The sequence below is a fragment of the Heteronotia binoei genome, chromosome 3, assembly GCF_032191835.1.
Source record: "Heteronotia binoei isolate CCM8104 ecotype False Entrance Well chromosome 3, APGP_CSIRO_Hbin_v1, whole genome shotgun sequence".
In the NCBI taxonomy this organism is placed as follows: domain Eukaryota; kingdom Metazoa; phylum Chordata; class Lepidosauria; order Squamata; family Gekkonidae; genus Heteronotia; species Heteronotia binoei.
This window is the reverse complement of record NC_083225.1, coordinates 89,473,269-89,488,601: the sequence shown is the minus strand read 5'-3', so window position 1 is coordinate 89,488,601 and position 15,333 is coordinate 89,473,269. Positions and strand designations below refer to the sequence as shown.

Genomic DNA, 15,333 nt, shown 5'->3' with positions numbered 1-15,333 from the left:
GGCGGTCTAGTAGTCCTCGGTCAAGTCTTGGTTGGTGGACTGGCGTCTGCGGGTGGCCTTGGCTCGGCAAGCCCGTGCGATGTGGCCCATTTTCCCGCAGTTCCTGCAGTCCACGTTGCGATAGAGGCAGTCCCGACGCTCGTGTGGGTCCCCGCAGCTGGCACACTTGGTGGTGGCTGGTTTCCCGGTCGCTCGTGGCTGCTGGGTCACTCTCGGCCCCATCCCTGGTTGGTGGCGTAGCTGGTGTGCCTCCTCATCTTCTGGGTGGCTCTGCCCGCGGGTTGTGGAAAGCTTTAGTGGCTCTCTCGAATGCGGCGGCCTCATTAAAGGCGCTCTGGAGGGTGAGCTCTTCCTTTGCGAAGAGCTTTTGTTGTAGTCTTTCGTCCCTCATGCCCCAGACGAAGCGTTCCCTCAGGGCCTCCTCTAGCTTGTCGAAGCTACAATTTCCCGCAATTTGGTGGAGAGCAGCCTGGTATTCGGCTGCCGTCTCTCCCGCCTCTTGGCCCCTCTTGTGGAAGAGGAATCGGCGGACAATGATTGATGGTTGGGGCAAGAAGTGCCCAGTGAGGAGTCGGACTATCTCCTCGTACATCTTCTCCGTGATCCTTGCGGGGGCTGAGAGACCCTTGGCGATCTCAAGCATGGCCTCTCTGCAGACACTCAGGAGCATGTCTCTCTTACGGCTGTCATCTGTTATCATGTTTGCTCGAAGATAGCAATCGACCCGCTCCGTGTAGGTCTCCCACCTCTCTGGTTTAGTGGGGTTGAACTCTTCGAGACGACCCGTCGTTCCACCTGGGTTAGCCATGGTGGCTCCGGCGGCGGGTGCTTCCATCTCCCTAGATGGGGTGCCTTCTTCGTCTCTGGCCAGGTCTGCGAAGTCCCTCTTCGGGAGTTACCTGGCTAGGATCCCACCTTTGTCGCCACTGTAATGTACTGAGTGACGAGACGAGTTGTAGGCAACATGCTTTATTAGGTAGTACATTACAAGAGAGAGAACACGCGGGCTGGGTCCCGCTTATATACATTCCCCAGAACTGCCCCCCAGTCTGACCAGTCCAATCCTGGCCAGTCAAACTTCCCGCCACAGATCTTGATGGGTGGAGCATCTAGCGAGCTACATCCGGAGACCAGTGGGTTTCCCTTGGTCGCCTCTGTAGCGATCGCCATGTGGTACATTTGCTTACGTTTCAAGACATAGCAGGGAGGAAAATCAATGCAGAATGACAAAGAAAACCTGATGGACATGCATAGTGAAAGCAAGGGAAAACACCAATGCATAATAGGTCTCTGTAGATACTTAATACTATTTTTTGTTATGTGATTTCTACTGAAATTTTGTTTGATTTATTTGTCCACCCACTTACTCTAGTATTGTACCACCTACTGACACACATAAGAGTTTTTTGGGACTAGTTATTAACTGTGCTACAGACTGCCATCTACTGATTGATGTTTTATATAGATTTTTAATGATTGTGCTATGCTTTGAATTCTCAATTTTTGTTTATCCATTGTTGTAACCCACCCTGAGCCTGGTGGTCTAGAATTCTAATAAAATAAATAATATTTTAGAAACTAGTTGAAGGCTTCTGTACTCTTGAATGGGTCTTAAGAGGTTTATAATTTTGATTCATATCCTTTCAGGACTTTCTCATCCAAGTTGCCTGTTAAATGTCTGGCTCAAGTATTTTTTTTCTTCTTTTTTACCTTGTAGGGCAAATCATATCCTTTCAAAGGCCCTTTCCCTCCTATGTGGAATCCCATTGCTTATTTGGATTACAATAATCTGTGGAGAACAATGGATGAAATGGGGAAGGAGGTATGGCCTGCTGAGTGATGGGGATTTCTTGCTATAAGATATACAGTTTAGTTCTATGCAAAGATACCTCAGTCTAAGCCCACTGAAAACAATAGGATTAGACTGGAGTACCTCTGCACAGGGATGTAGTCCTATGCATACTAGTTTGTGTGTAATTCCTATTGAGTTCCCAGAGAATTGTGTTTTTGTGTAAAGTGTCATCAGGTCACAGCCAACTAATGGCAACCCTGTAGGGTTTTCAAGGTAAGTGATTAAACACAGGTGGTTTGCCATTGCCTTCCTCTGCAAAGTCTCTTATGGTGGTCTACCAGCCTTGCTTAGCTTCCAAGAAGGGATAGGGCTATACCAGGGGTGGCCAACAGTAGCTCTCCAGATGTTTTATGCCTACAACTCCCATCAGCCCCAGCCAGCATAGCCAATGGCTGGGGATGATGGGAATTGTAGGCAAAAAACATCTGGAGAGCTACCGTTGGCCACCCCTGGGCTATACCATTGCAACCCCCACCCCACCCCGGGATTATTTCCAACTAAAAATCTAAGATGCATGTGGGATAAGAATGTCTCACATCAAAAATTGTCTGTCCTTAAAAAGGTTGAAGGCTGAGGTGTATTTTTTTTTAAAAAAACAATAGATTTACAGTGTAGCCCTAAGCAGAGTTAAACACTTCTAAATCCCTTGACTTCAAAGATTTAGAAGAGTATAGCTCTGTTTAGGACTGCAGTGTTAACCTTTAAATTTGACAGCTGCTGCTGTGAATAAACTTTGTCTGCAGACATATTATGCAGCCTCCTACCTTAAGACAAGACATACACGCTCAGCTATAATTCCTGATCTGCGAAACAGACAAATAATGTTCTAATACAGTTTTATTGTTAACACAATAAAAAAGAGAAGTAATTACTTTTGCAGAGAAGTAATTATTGCTAACACAATAAAAAAACAAAACAAAAGTTATACTGTACCCCTGTTTGTAGGCCTTCTTGAGTATCTAGTTAGCTACTGTGAGCAACTAGATGGACAACTGGTTTGATTGAGCAGGGTTTTTAAACTGTTGTTATGACTTATGGCTCTTCTTCTCTCTTAGATTCCAAGTGAAGCTCCCTGGAAAGCTCCACATGCAGAGAAGTGGGACAAAATGACTATGCAGGAGTTTATAAACAAAGTGTGCTGGACAAAGTGAGGACTGTTTTTTATGTTACAGCTTTAAAGACAGATACCAATAGTACTTGAGCGAAACTGAACCCTAAACTTTTTGCAGAGAAGTAACTTCCATTACCTTGAGGGCCAAACTTGAGGTAACAGCTGGGGGAAGGGCCTTATTTACTCTGTTGTAGGACTGCATGTGCAACGACAAACTACATATACAGCCCTCTCTCATTAGGGCAAATAATGCTGCCAGGTTGTTTCAGTTTGGAGAAACAATACAGGAGACAAGACTTAAGCCCATATGCCACAATCCTCATCCAAATCATGCCCCTGTGCTGCTCATGAAATTAGTTACCAGCAGCTGCTCTCTGACTGATGTTGTCACACCAGCAGGTAGGATTGCCAATCCGCAGTTGGGTCAAACAACAACAAAAAACTGTGGAAAAATAACAAAAAATTAATGAAAAATACTTCAAAATTGTAATAGATAATTGAACACCTCAGTTTCACACATTATTACATGTAATTACATATTATAGCATAGGTTATAGGTTTTCTCCAGAGTTAGTGTCACAGGAATGTGGTATGCTGGAAGTTGATAAGTGGAATACGTCTCTCAGATGAAGACAATTGAAACAGTATTACAGGCTTTACTGTCAGAGGCTATTGACTATCCACTATATATTAAACGTCTTTAAAGAAAGGAAGTTTAAAGCAACGTCTTAACATCATAAATTCTTTGCTGAAGAACAAGAATTATCTGCAATTGCAACACATTTGACACTGGCACTTTATTTGTCCCGCGAAGTCGGGTGAACAGTCTTCAAGCATTTCAAGCTGGATATGGACATAATTAACTGCAAGCACTTTTGAATATTTATTCCTTGTACTTTATACCTTGTATTTTTGACAATATGCTATAATATGTAATTACATGTAATAATGTGTGAAGTTGAGGTGTTCAATTATCTATTACAATTCTGAAGTATTTTTCATTATTTTTTTGTTATTTTCCACAGTTTTTTGTTGTTGTTTGAGTCACTCTCCATGGAACTCTAGGCTACACAATCCCCAGTTGGGGGCAGGGGATCCCCCAGTTTGGAGGCCCTCCCCCCCAGTGGCGGATTGGGTCTAAAAATACTGGTTGCCAAGAGACATAGGAGGCCCACCCACAACAATAAGGCTATCATTTAATTTGTATAATAAATAAATAAAATTTTCAAAAAAATACACATTGGAAAAAGGTACAATTAAAACTTTTGCAAAATAAATGTATATATATTTAGTAATTATAGTGCACAAATATTGTACATATTACTGGCAGTGTACAATAGATACTAAATGTAAATACAGATTGCATTTTCTCTAGGTGAGCTGATCTCTGACAACTGGAGATCAGTTGTAAAAGAGGGAGATCCCTAGGCCAAACCTGGAGGCTGGTAACCCTAAATACGATGTAAATTTAGCTGTATTACAGTAATAATATTGGGACTTCTGTTATATTTTCATGCTACTAAAAGCGTCATTAACATTTTTAACATATTGTCTAATGTTTAAGAGGGGCCCACTTCATCAGGGGCCTACAGGGCCCACTTGCCATTGGTCAAGCTGACACCCTGCCCAGTCTGCCACTGCTCCCCCCACTTCAGGGTTATCAGAAAGCCGAGGGGGGGGGGAGGGAAATGTCTGCTGGGGAGGGTACTCTATTATAATGGAGACCAGTTCCCATAGGATATAATGAAGAATCCATCTGTGGGTATCTGGGGCTTGGGGGGGCTGTTTTTTGAGGTAGAGGCACCAAATTTTCAGCATGGCATCTGGTGCCTCTCCTCAAAACACCAAGTTTCAAAAATATTGGACCAGGGAGTCCAATTCTATGAGTCCCAAAAGGTCCCTCTGTTCTTCATTATTTCCAAATGGAGGGAAGGCGTTTAAAAGATGTGTGGTCCTTTTAAATGTGATGGCCAGAAATCCCTTTGGAGTTCAATTGTGCTTGTCATATCCTTGCTCCTGGCTCCACCCCCAAAGTCCCCAGATATTTCTTGAGTCAGACCTGGCAACCCTATGGCAGAGGGACCAGCAAGAGTCTTCTACTAGCTGCCACCACTCTGGTAAGGGTCTGTCTGTGAGAGCCCAGAGCACCCATTCATCCCTTTCTTCTTTATTAACAAACTTCTTCTATCTGTGACCAAAGAGACATGAAGACCCAGGCAATTTAACAATAACAACAGATTTATTATAAATGCACAAATATAGTAAGTGGTTTGTAAAACTTATCAGTGCAACAGTGAATATAGTAAAACAATAAAGTTTGGTACAAAGAAATAAAACTAAATGTTCCCTTCTAATTTCAAACCAATGTGCCCTCCTTGGATGAGGGATCCCTCTCCAGTTGCAACCTGCCTCCAGCTTACCCTTTCCAGAGAGAACAACCCTGTCTATAGCTTGGCCTTTTTATGCTTTCCTCCCAGGTCCCACCCCTCTGGGCAAGCTTTCCCTCTAATACTGCTTTCACCCAATCAGAGGGACAGAAGGGATCCTGGGAGTTGTAGGCCCTGTAGCTACTCCTACACAGGCTTCTATGGAGCCTGTAGGCTGCACTAGGCCTATGATTATGACAGATATTAATGAGACTTGAGCCAGGGGCACTGGCCCCACCTCTCTCTCTATGTGTGTGTGTGGGGGGGGGGGAGGCGGAATACTATGCCAAGTTTGGCTCTCTGAGTAATTATGTTCAGAATTAGGAACCACAAATGAAATAATTTGTGTAGAGAGATGGTAAACTTCAATTATTCTTTCATTGACAAATACAGAAAACTTTCATTTGTGTGAAACAGCATTCTGGAATGTTAGTCTTTGTGGATGAAAATGCATGGTATACTAGATAAAATGTTGGGTGTGGAAAACTGGAGTACAGCAAAAGAATGGTCACAAAACTGTATATATGTAAGATGATTTCTTATATACTTTATATTTCAAACAGTAGATCATTCAGGGCAACAGTATATGAAAAAGAAAGCCATCTGCTTCCCTAGGAATTACAAAAATGTGAAGGAAATAAAACCCTTCCCAGGGTCAGCATGAATACAGTTTCTAGTATGGCAAATACATTGTATATTCCAGGTTGATTGGAAGGAGTTTATTTAGGGCACATTCCAAATCAATGTGGGGTGCACCATGCCCTTAGTGAGACTTCATCAAGCCAGTTCCCAGACAGGAAACTTTGACAGTTCATGCCTATGGCTGGAAACAACTGTGCTAGTCCCAGCATACATGCATGCTTACAGCTTTGTTTTTTAATGTATTTGTATTCTGGTCCTGCTGGTTGCCAAAATGACAGTGTATTGGAGAATTCAACTCTCCCACCCCCAGGAAAAAATACTAAAAAGACTCGTTCAACAGCTGCTTCCAGACATTGTTGTCTTTCAGAGAAATATGGATTTGTTGAATGTCTAATAAATTTCTTAACAAATAGGAGGAAATCTCCCAGCCATTTTTTTATTTTTATCATTTATTTATTTACATGCATGGGACAGCTGAAGATGATGATGAACAGCCACTTTGTCATAAATGTCAAAAACATATAGTCAGTAATTCATAGCATTGCAGAGCTGCTACCTCAGCGTTTGACCAGTTGGAAATATAACTCAGCTGTCATAAACATTCATGACAAGAGATCAAAAGTCAGAGTTCCTAAAGGGCAGCTCCAGCCTTAAGCACTGTGTGCTCTTTCAGCTTTGAACAACTGGAAGATGTTGATTTCTGTTAAGAATTTAACCCAGAACAATTTAAAATTGCATGAACAACATTTCCATTTTTGTTTTAGTTTTTTTTTAATTGGATGGCCCTTTGCACAATCCTACACTTTTTTAAAATCAGCTGTCTTGATATGAGATTGTCTACTAGATGGCAAATAAAATACTAACATCAGAATATTGGGCTGGAAATTAATAACAAAATTAGGACCCTTTAGCTGTAAATATTAGCAGAGATGGTCATTATTTACAACAAAGCATTAACAAATTCTAGGCCTTCCAACAGCAGAGAGACCTTCCAGATACAAGCACTTAGAGGAAGGGAGGAAACACAACAGGCAGGGGGGAAACAAAGAGAAGCCTTCAGTATGCTTTGAGCAGTAGATAGAATGCACTACATGTCCTAGAATTCAAATGAATTAAACATGCCCTATGTTTTTGTTTACATTAAAGCAGTTCAGTCTCACATGCTATTGCCTGTTCAATGTTTTACACATATGTGCATACATATACGAGAAACAACAGAAAAAAACAAAAACAAGTCACCTAGACACTCAGTAATTTTTGGAAATTTAAAATCTTGGCCTGGCAACTGACATTTAGTTTGTCCTGAAGAGGGAAGGAGCAGGGTTGCCAGGATGCAGCCATGGCTTGCCAACCTTCAGTTAAAGCCTAGAGATCTCCCAGAATTACAACTGATCTCCAGACACCAGTTCCTTTGGATAGAATTTATTCTTTCAAAGGTGCACTTGCCCTGACCTGAATAGCCCAGGCAAACCTGATATCAGATCTTGGAGGCTAAGCAGGGCTGACTCTGGCAAGTATTTGGATGGGAGATCTCCTTGGAATACCAGGAGTGGGAGGCAGAGGCAGACTGTATCAAGACACTTCTCTGAACAACCTCCATGACTCAGTAGGGATTGCCAGACATGCACATGCGTTCACAATAATTTTTTTTACAAAAAATATTTTAAAAGTAGACTTGATGGCATTATACGTCAGTGATGTCCCTCTCCTCCCCAAATTCTGCCATTCCCAGTTCCACCCCAAAATCTCCAGGAATTTCCCAGGCTGGAGTTGGCAATTCTTCCACAGCTGGCAGCCCTGGCACGTTTAAGGGGTTAGGGACTAGGGTTGCCAAATCTAATTCAAGAAATATCTGGGGTCTTTGGGGGTGGAGCCAGGAGACATTGGGGGTGGAGCCAGGATCAAGGGTGTAACAAGCATAATTGAACTCCAAGGGAGTTCTGGCCATCACATTTAAAGGGACAGCACACCTTTTAAAATGTCTTCCTTCCATAGGAAATAATGAAGGATAGGGGCACCTTCTTTTGGGGCTCATAGAATTGGACCCCCTGCTCCAATCGTTTTGAAACTTGGGAGTTACTTTGGGGAGAGGCACTAGATACTTTACTGAAAATTTGGTGCTTCTACCTCAAAACACAGCTCCCCCAGAACCCCCGAAATCTCCAGATCAATTTCCCATTATACCCTATGAGAACGATCTCCACATAGGGAATAATGAAGTGCTCAGCAGACGTTTCCCTCCCCCCCACCCCGTTTCTGGTGACTCTGAAGCGAGGAATTGGCCTCTCTACTCACGAGTTGCTGCCAACTTCTTCAAAGTAACACAGATACCTCATCCCAAAAGGAAGCCTTTCAATCGAAGACTGAAGCCTCCAGAGGTGGAAAGGCACATGGTCCTCTGGGGGCGGGGCTTCCCCCCGCCAGCCAGCTGACTGGGGGCAGGAAGGAGCCTGGGAAAGCGGAAGAACCCCCGCTGAGACCTGGGGATTGGCAAGCCTATTAGGGACTGGTGGGCTGACATAAAATTATAGTGAGGGTAATTTCATAAGAGTTTTCACAAATCCTAGCAAGAGCGTCCTGTGATGTGTTTCAATGAAAACTTCCAGTGACATCAGCAGGCTGGTGTGATGCTAACATGCTCCCTCATTTCCTCCCACCAGCACTTCAGGCACTGGTGGGCAACAATTCAGATCGCTGAGAAGCTCTAGTGGAAGACCTAACAATGCAGGGCAAGAAGTAGGTTGACAATATATGTGGAAGTGTTATGTGTAGGATTGTTCTTTTTTCCTTCTATATTTTGCTATTTATTTTCTTATACAACATTTTTTATTGCCATTTTATACATCCTTCTCAGCCCAAGCTAGTTTTGCCAACAGCCTAGAGGGGGAAAATGTGCTTTGTTCATTTAGCAAAAGCTTAGAATATAAGAACATAAAAACTGGTTTCACATAGTGGCCAACCAGTTTCCTGGATGGCAAATAGCCAAGCCCCTCCACAGAATCTGCCTCTCTACATTGGTATTCAGAAATCTGCTGCCTCTGGATATGGAAGCTTCTTTCAGTCATCATGGATAAAAGCCATTGATGGATGGCCAGGTTAACTGTCTGCCTGGGTAGTAGTCACTGATGGTTGGCTAAATATCTAATTCTCTTTTAAACCTATACATGTTCATGCCCATCACTACCTACAATGAATTCCACAGTTTAATTACTTGCTGAGTAAAGAAGTATTTATTTTTGTCTGTTCTGGAGCAATTTTCCCAACAATTTCATTGGGTGCTCCCAAGAAAAAGCTTCCTTTGCCCCATCATGTCTCCCCCCCTTAGCTATTTTTTCTAGCTATTTTTTCTATGTCCCACTCTCCAACCTTTTTTTCATAGGAAAGGTGCTCCAAACTCCTAATTGTCTTGGTTGTCCTTTTTGTAATTTTTCCAGTTCTGCAGTGTCTTTTGTGAGACCAGAACTGCCACAGTATTCCAAATGAGGCCTAACTAAAACTTCATACAAGGGCATTATGATATTGGCCTTTTAGTTTTCAATCCCTTTCCTAATGATTCCTAGGTTGATCCTGGAATGTCTTCTCTTGCAGCCCGCTTTAAAGCAGGGTGCAGGAGAAGCCAGCAAGCCCCAAGCTAAGTTGGTAGGGGTTGTCTTCTGCAGACTCTTTAAAATTTCAAGGAACTGCAGAAGCCTCACAGACAGCTGAGAGGCAAGAGCAATCTGTTCCTGCATCTTGCTGTTTTCAGGTCTACCCATAATTCCCGAATATATACAATTTTCTTAGGAATTCTTTAGGTTTTCCTAAGAAAACCCTGATATATTTGGGAAGCTGAAATATACCTGGAAAATACTATTAAAGGAATGGGATATTTTCCTGTCGTCAGCTCTAGCCTTGGTCTGCCTGTTTGCATCCTCATTTTTTAAAAAAAATTTCCTCAGCATTTTTAATCCTTTTCAAGTTCTCTTTCCCCTCCTGCCTTCATTGCTTTACGTGCCCTACCTATCTATGAAAATCTTAGATGCAGGGGGAGGGGGAATGTTCCTTCGTACCAATCGATCATTGTATCTGTGATTCCACACTTAATATTTTTAGCTTTGCTTTCCTCACAATGGGCAGAATGCAACCAGAGGGACAACACACCTATCTGAGCATTCCTCTGCCCTTCCCACGATGGCACAAATTATTCTAATGGAAGCTTCTGTTAAGTCTTGTTATTTTTGTTCCCTCCGTATTCTGGAATTGTTAGGTCTTTAGCTGGGTACAGTGTAGGGGGAAATGGAACGTGGCATTTGGTCTGTTCAGTTCAGATCACAGAGAGGTTTCAGAGAAGCTTAACTACATAATAGGGAATGTTGCAGAATTTAAGTTTTTCAGATGTTGCACCTTTCAGGAAGGATTCTAAAAAAAATAATTTCATGCCTTTAATTTGCTTTCCCATGCAGCGCTGCCAGGCAGTTTGCTACTCTGTTTGTGAATGTTGATGTTACTTCTGAGCCACATGAGGTGTCAGCTCTCTGGTTCCTGTGGTATGTTAAGCAGTGTGGAGGGACAGCAAGGATATTTTCAACTACCAATGGAGGCCAGGTATAGTAAGCTATAACTGCACATCTGTCCTGTGACAGTGCTGAGGAAACATGGTGTAGATCTTTGGCAATTTAATGCATTGTGATTTTTCTTTGTGTTTAGCAGCAGAGAGTAACTTAATTGCTTTTTACTTTATGTGGAGGCACAATCTATGGGCAGCATCCAGCGGTACTATATTATGCCATGGGATGAGGGGAGGATAGTGGTAAAACCAAGTATGATTTCTCATTTATCTAGGGAATCAGTGACCCAGAATATCAGTTGTAGCAGAAATCTGTTGTGATGGTTTACAGCAGACAAACTATATGCCAAAACCAGATTTCATTGTGTGAAATGGCCTTAGATTGTTGGTATCATTTATTTTCACTGGCAGCATCTCTAGGATTTCATGGGTTGTAATAAGCACAATGTGTCTGTGAGTGTGTGAGGACTTGTGTCATGACTTCCATGGCTCCCTACTCCCACAGCAATTCAAAATGCCTCCAGTGGTGAAGGCCATACCGGACACCAGTGAGGATGCCCGACCTAGGGATTCCAGTACTCCTGGGGAGGGGAAGGTATGATGGTGGGAGCAGACAGAATTATAAGGGAAGGAGGCCAAGACAAAATAGTGCTCGGCTCCCTTTCAGTCTGCGTCCCATCCCAACGGTGATAGGTAGTGGGGTCAAGCGGAATGGCCCGACTCCGTCATTGGTGTTATGTAATGCCAGGTCCATAAATAACAAGACCTCGACCCTTAGGGAGTTCCTGCTTAAGCAGGATGTGGACCTGGCTTGTGTGACCAAGACCTGAATGCGAGGTGGGGAGACTGTAGCTCTCTCCCAGATGATCCCCCCAGGATACTCGGTCTTTCACCAATCACAGACTAGCGGGTGGGGGGGAGGGGTGGCGCTATTCACATGAGAGGATTACTCCTTCGGGCTCTCCCGGCCCCAATGATCAATGGTATAGAATGTGCCGATCTGGCATGGAATGTGGGGGAGGGGTTGGCGATCTGGCTGGTGTACCGTCCACCTAACGCACCGGCCAGCACCTTACTATCCCTGATGGAGGCCGTAACAGACTGGGCATTGGAATACCCAAGGCTTGTGAGCCTGGGTGATTTCAATGTCCATGCCGATGATGCGACCTCCAGTCAAGTGATGGATCTAGTGTCTTCCATGGCGACACTGGGACTCTCCCAATTTGTTACAACACCCACTCACCAGGTGGGGCACATGTTAGATTTGGTCTTTGTGGCCAGGGTTTTGGTGGACAGTATTACCACTGAGGCGGTGCCATGGTCGGACCACTTTGCCCTCAAGGCTCATGTGGATGCTCCATCCCAACCCTGTATGGGTGGAGAGCCTATTTTGGCTCGCCCACGGAGTCTGATGGACCCTGAGCAGTTCCAAATGGCTCTGTGGGATCCCTGGCTCCCTGGTGATTCCCTTGATGACCTGGTTGAGTGTTGGCATGGCTGACTATCCAGGGCCATCAACGAGATCACACTTCAATGCCCTCTGCACCCTCACGTTAAGCTGGCACCATGGTATACCCTGGAGCTGCAACAGCTGAAACAAGGGCTCAGACGGTTAGAGAGGCAATGGCAGTGTACTCGAGATGAAGCGATGAGAACATCTTATAGAGAGTTTATGAGATGGCAGTCAAAGTCACTAAGAAGGATTACTTTGTGGCTAATATTGCGTCTGCAAATTCGCGCCCGGCACAATTGTTTAGAATAATTGGGAACCTTACAACACTGCCTCAAGGCAGACCAAATGCTAGAGAATTAGAGATTGGCTGTGAGGCTTTTGCAAATTTTTTTGAGGATAAAATCACGTCGCTCCACCATTACCTCCCTGCCACATTGGATACAGTACAAGAACTCGAGGCTCTGTGCCTGTCTTCTGGTTCAGTTCTGGATCACTTCGACACATTTAGTTTGGGGGAAGTTGACGGAATCCTCTCTACTGTACGCCCAACAACTTGCGATTTGGACTCATGTCCCTCTTGGCTAATTAAATCTTGCCAGAGGGAACTTAGATGTCCTATATGGGACATCATAAATAGATCCCTCTCAGAGGGGCATTTTCCAACACCTCTTAAAGAGACTGTGATCCGCCCTCTCTTGAAAAAGATTACGTCAGATGCGGCCAAATTAGCACATTATCAGTTGGACTCAAATTTACCATTTTTGGGTAAAATCATTGAGAAGGCAGTAGCATTACAGTTGCAGAGTTCTCTGGATGGCGCTTCCGTCTTAGATCCCCACCAGTCCAGCTTCTGCCCGGGTCATGGGATGGAGACAGTGCTGGTCACCTTGGTGGATGATCTCCAGAAGCATCTGGATCGAGGTGGCGTGGCAATGCTGATGTTGCTGGATCTATCGGCTGCATTCGATACAGTCAACCATCGGTTACTGACTTGCCGACGCAGGGATTTGGGGGCTGGCCTTACAATGGCTTTCCTTCTTCCTTGATGTACAGGGACAAAGGGTGGCAATTGGGGGAGAGTTGTCCCAGAGGCACTCACTAGATTGTGGGGTGCGACAAGGAGCAGTGCTCTCTCCGATGTTATTTAACATCTACATGCGCCTCCTTGCCCAGATTGCCCGGAGATAGGGGCTTGGGTGTCATCAATATGCGATGACACCCAGCTCTATCTACTAATGGACGGTCAGCCTGACTGCATCCCAAAAAATCTGGACCTAGCATTGCAAGCCATGACAGGTTGGCTCAGGCTGAGTAGGTTGACACTGAATCCAATGAAGACAGAGGTCATGGCAGTCTGGGAAGGGAAATCCCCCTTACAGTTTTTGACTGTGCGCCATTGAAAGTGGCGCACAAGGTCAAGAGCTTGGGGGTTCTACTGGAGCCTTCCTTGTCAATGGAGGTCCAGATAGTAGCCACTGCCAAATATGCTTTTTTCCATCTAGGCGGGCGAAGCATTTGGCCCTCTTCCTAGAGCGTCACGACTTGGCAACAGTGATTCAAGCAATGGTCACCTCGAGATTGGATTACTGTAATGCCCTCTACATGGGGCTGCCCTTGTGCCGAACCCGGAAGTTGCAGCTGGTGCAGAATGTGGTGGCTAGGCTGTTATTAGGGCTCCCAAAGTGGGAGCACATACAGCCGGGGCTACGCGAGCTGCACTGGCTGCCAGTTGTATACTGGATTCGTGACAAAGTGCTGGTCATTACCTTTAAAGCCCTATACGGCTGAGGACCTGCCTACCTTAGGGACCGTCTCTCCCCATATGTGCCCCAGAGAGTACTGAGATCAGGTGCACAAAATCGGTTGACAATCCCTGGGCCAAAGAAGGCCAAACTGAAGAGTACGCGGAAAAGGGCCTTTTCGATTGCAGCTCCACACTGGTGGAACCAACTACCGGATGAAGTGTGGGCCGTGCAGAGTCTTGATCAATTCCGTAGGGCCTGCAAGACTACCCTTTTCCAAATGGCCTTCACTTAATGTGGATTTAGTCTACTATATCCGGCCATCATAAACTACTGAGGAGAACATCTAGAATATAGCACTGTAAATGTTAGTTTTAATTAGCAAATTACATATATCTTATTGAGATAATGTTTTTATATTGTAAATTGTAATTTTTATATGTTGTGAGCCGCCCTGAGCCTGCTTCGGCGGGGAGGGCAGGATATAAATAAAATATTATTATTATTTTAAAATCTTATTCTTGGAGTCATTCCCCCTCTTCTGGCAGCAGGATTGGGGTGGGGTGAACATTGGGGCTGCTTTTGGAGAGGGAAGCTGTAGAATTTGCATTTTGTTGGTAGAGGTCCTTTATCTGTAGAAATTCTGTGCTGTATTGCAACTTCTTTTTGATATCTGAGATCATTTAGCTGGATGGAATCTGACACCTTGTGCATGTAAAGTGTGTGAGCTACCTTGGAGTTCTCAAGCAATACATAAAAGGAACTTTATGGTATACAGAAGTCTTTTCACAATACAATACCTATGGGTAGTTTAACTAGAGCTAAAATATTTTAAAAAGTGGATTACTTTGTAGTTTATTATTATTATGGATATTATTTACCTTGCCAAATTTGTCTGTAGTACCACATTTTTTTCTCTGTTGACCTTCCAGGAGCGAAAGTTTGTTGGAGGTTCCGGTCAAATTAGTGAGAAAATTATGGAATACCTTGGAGACAATGTTAAACTAGAGAAGCCTGTAATCTGCATCGATCAGACAGGTGAAAGTGTCATAGTGGAGACACTAGACCATGAAACATATGAGGTGATTTAAAGTTAGTATCCTTAAATCTGGAAAGATTGTATTGCCAAGTGTGAAGAAAAGAATACAAAAGATAAAATTAACCCTTAAAATATTGGAACCATCAAAATGTCATAATTTTATAACTGAGAGCCAGTTTGGTGTAGTGGATAAGAGTGTGGACTCTGATCTGGGAGACCCAGGTTTGATTCCCCATGGTTCCACATGGAGCTGCTGGGCAACCTGGGGCAAGCCACAGTTCTCTCAGAACTGTTCTCTCAAGAGCAGTTCTCTCAGAGCTCTCTCAGCCACACCTACCTCATAGGGTGTCGTGCAGAGAGGAGGGGAAGGAGATTGTAGGCCACTCTGAGACTCCAATTGAGAAGTGAGGTAGAAATCTTTTTCTTTATGCTTTCTTATTTAACCAACTGTTTAAATTATTTCTGCTGACTTATTTCTTTCTGTGTCAATTACCTGATCTAAACTATTTGTCAAGGTGTCAT

At 43.9% G+C, this 15,333-nt stretch overlaps 1 protein-coding gene across 1 annotated transcript in view; it reads left to right on the top strand.

Annotated features, from left to right (window-relative positions):
- LOC132568392 (amine oxidase [flavin-containing] B-like) overlaps positions 1–15,333 on the top strand; it is a 96,112-nt gene that overhangs the window by 53,375 nt on the left and 27,404 nt on the right. Inside the window, exons 4-7 of the mRNA XM_060234170.1 lie at positions 1,718–1,822; positions 2,908–2,999; positions 10,474–10,615; positions 14,705–14,854. Coding sequence (XP_060090153.1) covers positions 1,718–1,822; positions 2,908–2,999; positions 10,474–10,615; positions 14,705–14,854 — 489 coding nt within the window. The remainder of the gene's footprint in view (positions 1–1,717; positions 1,823–2,907; positions 3,000–10,473; positions 10,616–14,704; positions 14,855–15,333) is intronic.